At 46.1% G+C, this 6,515-nt stretch overlaps 1 protein-coding gene across 1 annotated transcript in view; it reads left to right on the forward strand.

The window, feature by feature from the left end:
• The window catches only part of LOC106817067 (serine/arginine repetitive matrix protein 2-like), a gene marked incomplete at its 3' end in the record, with an annotated part of 45,287 nt that overhangs the window by 21,669 nt on the left and 17,103 nt on the right, over positions 1-6,515 (forward strand). Inside the window, exon 3 of the mRNA XM_014821714.1 lies at positions 3,215-3,251. Within this exon, the coding sequence (XP_014677200.1) occupies positions 3,215-3,251 (37 nt within the window). The remainder of the gene's footprint in view (positions 1-3,214; positions 3,252-6,515) is intronic.

Below are 6,515 nucleotides of genomic sequence, written 5' to 3' on the forward strand. Positions count from 1 at the left end.
CACATACACACATACACACACACACACACACACACACACACACACACACACACACACACACACACACAGCCCGTAGATGATTAGAGTATGTTGTCACAGCTTGCACTCGCTAACAGCTGGTAGCCAAAGTCTCTCGTCATTCGGCGTGCGCGTGCGCGCCGCTCAGGGAGGGAGGCAGCATAGCAAGGTTCGGTTGTAGGTAGATAGCGACAGTAGTAGCAGTAGCAGCAACAGCAGCAGCAGCAGCAGCAGCAGCAGCAGCAGCAGCAACAGCAGCAACAGCAGCAGCAGCAGCAACAGCAACAGCAACAGCAGCAGCAGTAGCAGTAGTAGCAGCAACAGCAGCAGCAGCAGCAGTAGCAACAGCAACAGCAGCAGCAGCAGCAGTAGCAGCAGCAGCAGCAGTGGTAACGGTGGTGGCAGCGGTGCATATACCGGGACAAGCGCTGGATATAGGTACACAACCAATGTGTTCCCGATGAAAAAGCTCTGCTGCGGAAAGCAATGGAAGCAGACGCTGTCAGGTAGTGTACGAAACCGTTGTCATGGTGATTAACAAGTATGTGTCATCTGTCGAGAACGGCTAAGCAAGCAGACGATGTCACGTGGTGTGCGACACTGTTGTCATGGTGATTAACAAGTGGCAGGTGGGGCGTGCACGTCTCTGTACGACCGTGTCATTAGAGGAGTTTGTGATCGAAGGATCTGGTATCAGTGTCATCTCGCTGTGACAGTTGTCATGGTGATTAATCAAGTTCCTGTCATCTGCTATCGTGACGTGTCGCTGGTCGACGGACGGTCCAGCGTGCTGTCCGAAATATCTGCATTTTTCTGAATCTAAATCTAATCTAGTCGGAGTCTATATCTAATCTAGTCGGAGTCTAAATCTAATCTAGCCGGAGTCTAAATCTAATCTAGTCGGAGTCTAAATCTAATCTAGTCGGAGTCTAAATCTAATCTAGTCGGAGTCTAAATCTAATCTAGTCGGAGTCTAAATCTAATCTAGTCGGAGTCTAAATCTAATCTAGTCGGAGTCTAAATCTAATCTAGTCGGAGTCTAAATCTAATCTAGTCGGAGTCTAAATCTAATCTAGTCGGAGTCTAAATCTAATCTAGTCGGAGTCTAAATCTAATCTAGTCGGAGTCTAAATCTTAGATCCGCTGTAATAGAAGCATGCAGTGATGTTGTTTTATATATTGTTTGTATAATTTGAATTAATATATTATATAATTATATTTAAATATCTATATAATATTATATATTGAAGAAGTGGAATATTTTATCGTATGGACATGGTGCATGGTATCTGTAAGAGTTATAGGGTCACGCACAAATTTATATAGATTGTTAAATTCTAATGTCCTACGGGTAGAACCGTACATAACTGATAGAGTGTTATGAAGGAAAGTTTATATGTGATAAAGAATAACATCCCAGTGGGCAACAGCACCTCGAGTCGACATCGTATATTGGTCGTTTTTAGAACATAACGTCGATTGATGTGATTTGGACGTCCGTGCGACATCAATCAACAAATGTTGCAGAGACATGTGATTTGAATTTTGAATGTTGCAGAATTTGTGATTTGAGAGCAATGTCACCTCGACATCGTCAAGAAATCAAATATTGACCACTCTTTGTTTTTAGTTAAAATTAACTTTAAATTAATTTGTTGTCTTCTTATGTTAATCATGTTAATTATGTTTATTATGTTATCTTTAATAAATACATAATAAATAGCTATGCCTACGTCATATGTGTTCATCGTGGAGCAAACGCGCAAAGCATTATGGGTACAAGGTCTCGACAGCAGAAGTAAAAGAATCAAGAAATCAGACAGGCATAATTACAAATCCAGCTAATCTATCGAATATACACAGTATCAGTGTTTAAAAAAACGTACAAGTTATATATTTTGCATATGAAATGTAACTTGAAATGAATCAAATCTAATTTGTATAAAACCTTAACACTGGCTTTATTATTTATTGAACAACGAAACAATATCTTCGTGAGGATCTTTGTGAATAATTTTATAAAGAAGAATCCACATGGCATCAAAATTCGGTGACACGCATTGTCAATGTCAGGTACTGTGTAGCCTAGTAGTACTAACCACTTATTAGTAATAGTAGGCCCTACGACGCATCTGGAAGCTAACCACCAGCAATCCAGTTACTTCCCAATGGAATGTGTCGTGTACCAAGCAATATCTGCGGTTTGAACACTGAAACATAAGATCAGTGTCAATCTGTTGCCTTGGGCAATTGTGGGGCGTTTGGTTTTCTTGCCAGCCAACCACCATCTCCGGCCAGTTTTGGTGTATGCTATAAATTTCCACTCGCAGAAAATCGCAATTGCTTATATTTTCTACTCGCAGTTTCTCAATATCGACACGCATTTTGCGAGTTAGATTCCTGATATCGCATATTGCGAAATTCGAGCCCTGATATCGCATATTTTCCTATTACCTACCTATATGCATTTCACATTCAGTTCCATCACATGTATTTAGCGACATGTGCTCTCAACAACCACTTGAAATCACCCCTAGTTTGTTTACTTTATATAATGACTGCATTCAGCGATCACACTAAGACACCACCTGCTAAGTATTGCATGTAATGTAGAATTAATACATTCCCCGACCAATTTGTTATAAGCCTTCTAATTAAACAGTCAACGTTTTCTTTGCACATGTAAGATTTTGTCATGCGTCGTTCACTCTATCTTACTGTGGGTATGACAATATTGGGTACACCAATATACTATCAAATATAGTAATCTTAATCAATAAAATTGTAAGATCTCAAAATATTATATTAAATTGAAATATCTCTAAAAAAAAGTTCATGTCTTCTATAGAGATAATATCATAAAAGGTATTCATGATGTGATTAATTACAGCTGCTGCAATGAAGCAGATCGTGGCATATATGGGTGGATGTACAGAAGACCAAGTCAAAGAAGCGATGCAACGTATTTTTACAATGCCAAGTGGAAGAAACTATAATTATTGTATAGATTGGAAAATAAAGCCATTGTAGAATTTTAAAATCAGATGATCAGATGGTCAGTTGACGTCAACGGTTGATGTCCCACTGATATTTTTTGCCCACTAGGATAGGTGCCTCGCTCACTCCTAGCTATCCCATGTGTATTGTCAACTCGGCCGTTCAACATTTCACGATCTCCGGTATTTTCTCTCCACAGAGTACTCGCCGGAGGAGACGAAGGTGCTGCCATCTAGATGCGGTGAGTTGAGAGATCGCAAGTTCATGTGATGTTATATAAAGGGCGGCAACCAGTAATATCATCTACGTACGTGTACGGTTGCGGGTGCGGGGCCTAACTGTAACAGTTTATTATTTATTCTTGAAATGTGTATCTGCAACCTGTTTATGTCTTAGTGTCACAAATAACAGCGGCCCCATCCAGTGTCAGATGATAAGTGCCCATATCATTGCGGTATAATAATAGCGCGTCGAGTCATCATAGTGCATGTCGTGCATAAGCCGTGGCGTCGCGTGCGTGCGTCCCGGTGCCGCTGTGCCGTGTATGCGTGCGTGCCGTAGTGAAGCATGATAATTAATTAAATTAAGAGATGATCACGTTCGCGCACTGGAACAAACATCGCTCTAATCGAACAACCTCTGTTTTATAGTGCTACGACTGGCAGCATAACTGTTAACATAGGCAGACCCACACAGCCGTGCCAATACAAGGCGGCGCGCGCGGCGGCGCGGCGGCGGAGCTGTGAATGGAGACGGCAGGCACTTGATGTCATGCGCCTGGTAGAGAACACAATAATAGCAGTGGTATAGGATTATCATAGCTCGCAATGACGTGCACAACAGAGTAGAGCTGTGAACAGCCCCTGACAAACCCAAAATCGTTTCACCGGGCTACAACCCCGTACGCAGCGCACGCACGCACCCGCACGACATACACACCCACACGCGCTCGGCGCACACGTTGCTTTGATGAATCACACACTACCACCCAGGCACCGCACACAACGACATGCAGCGCAATTTCTCACGCACAACTGCAACACACACGCACAATTTGAACGGAGGCGCGACGCACGACACGCGGCGCGCCACACACGACAGTCACACACACACACACGACACACACACACACACACAACACACTACACACAGCACAGCAGCACATCACATACACACCACACGCACAGACGACCGCACGCGCGAACGCACGGCCACGCATACACAACAGCACGGGCGACAAGTCTCCATAATAGAGCCTACGACTATGGAGCACACGCACACGAATTAATGTTCCAGCACAATTATATAAGAGGACCGACGTTTCCGGAATGGAGGATCTTATTCATAAGTGATGGCCGCCTAACGTCCACAGCACAACACACAGACACACCGCACACACACACGCACGATGCGCAGCATGACACTACAACACTCTACAACAGCACCACATCCACACACACACACACCACACACCGTACAGCTACATACACCCGAGCGAACACCCACCATACACGACACGAGCACGCCACGCGAGCACACAGGATAGCGCGCTGGGCCAGGACCCGGACGGGTGCATGGCACACACACAACACACACCCACGGCAAGGCACACAACCCACATACACACACACACGCGCGCCGAGCCTTTCTAATCACACAACACACAATCATCCAGCGAGCGACACAGCAACACACACACACACACACATTACACACAGCCCGCGATCACCATGAGCGATTTATAGCGGCGCCTATGTCTGCGACCGGAATGAAAATATCTCGTAGTCCGTCAAAGCCGGTCGGACACACACACACAACACTCCACACACGCAAGCGCGACACACAGGACAGCTTGCACACACAAACCCACACACACACACACACACACACATACAACACAGCGCGTCGCCGGGAAACGCGGAATGGAGACCCTTATATTCCAACATCACACAACACGTGGCCCACCATCCACACACAGCCCGTCGATTTTGAGTACAATGCGAATGCTACACGAACACGACCACCGTAAACCACACCAGCCCGTAGATATATTAGAGTATTGTTGTTCAGCAGCTATGCCTCGCTAACAGCTGGTAGCCAAAGTCTCCCGTCATTGCGGCTGCGCGTGCGCCGCCGCTCACGGGAGGGAGCAGCATAGCAGAGCGTTCGGTTGTTCAGAGTAGATAGCGACACGTAGTAGCAGTAGCAGCAACAGCGAGCCCGCACAGGCAGCAGCAAGCAGCAGCAAGCAGCAACAGTAGCAGTAGCAGCTAGCAGTAGGCAGTAGCAAGCACGCAGTAGCAGTAGTAAGTCAGGCAGTCAGCCCAGCACGCACGGCATAGCAGTAGTTAGTAAGGCAGCAAGTATGCAGCAACAGCAGCACGCAGCAGCAAAGCAGGCCAGCAAGCAGCAGGCAGCAGCAGCCCATAACAAGTACAGTAGGGCAGTAGGCAGCATCAAGCATGGAGTAGCTAGCACAGCAGCCGACCGACAGCAGACCGAGCAAGCAGGCAGGTCAGCAAGGCAGCACGCCAGCAGGCAGCAACACCGTAATATCGACAGGTGCCACCTATGACAGGCACGCAGCACCAGTCAGCCAGCGCATCAGCAGCACAGCAGCCAGTAGCAACAGCAAACAGCAGCCAGCAGCAGAATCGCAGACAGCCAGCAGCAAGTGCATGGATAAACGGCCTGGTGGCAGCGGTGCATATACCGGACAAGCGCTGGAATATAGGTCATCAACCAATGTGTTCCTGATGAAAAAGCTCTGCTGCGGAAAAGCAATTGGACAGCAGATCCCTGTCAGGTATAGTTGTAGCGAAACCGTTGTCATGGTGAGGGTAACAAGTATGATGTGAATATGCTGCTCGAGAACCGCTACAACAACGCAGAACCCACAAAACAACCCCCCCCCTCGTACCGATGTCACGTGGTAGATGGCGACCCCTGTGTTAAGTCCAAAGAGCCGTACACACCTAACCCCCAAGAGTGGCAGGCCTGCGGCGTGCAGCGTCTCTGGTACGACCGTGTCATTAGAAGGCAGCTTGGTGACCTGAAGGACTCTGGTATCAGTCGCTCATCCTCGAAGCCCCAAGTAAACAGTTGTTCAACCACGGGTGATTAGTAATCAAGGTTCCTAGTCATGCTGCTACCTCCTGTGCACGTGTCCGCTGGTACGAACGGATCGGTCCCAGCGTGCTGTCCGATATATCTGCATTTTTCTCGAACTCTAAAATCTATCTACGTCGAGAAAGTCTAAATCTAACTGCCCTAGCTAACGGGAGTCAAATCTAAATCTAGCCGGAGTCTAAATCTTCAGATCCGCGCTGTGATTAAGAGAAAGCCATGCATGGGCAGGTGATACGTATGTATTTAGATATAATTGTTTGCTCATACGATTGAATTAATATATATATATCGTTATAATTTAAATATCACTATATAATATTATATATTGAAGAAGCTGGAACATTTTATCAGATATATGGGTGGCATGGTAT

This window comes from Priapulus caudatus, unplaced genomic scaffold (genome assembly GCF_000485595.1).
Source record: "Priapulus caudatus unplaced genomic scaffold, Priapulus_caudatus-5.0.1 Scaffold1583, whole genome shotgun sequence".
NCBI lineage: Eukaryota > Metazoa > Priapulida > Priapulimorpha > Priapulimorphida > Priapulidae > Priapulus > Priapulus caudatus.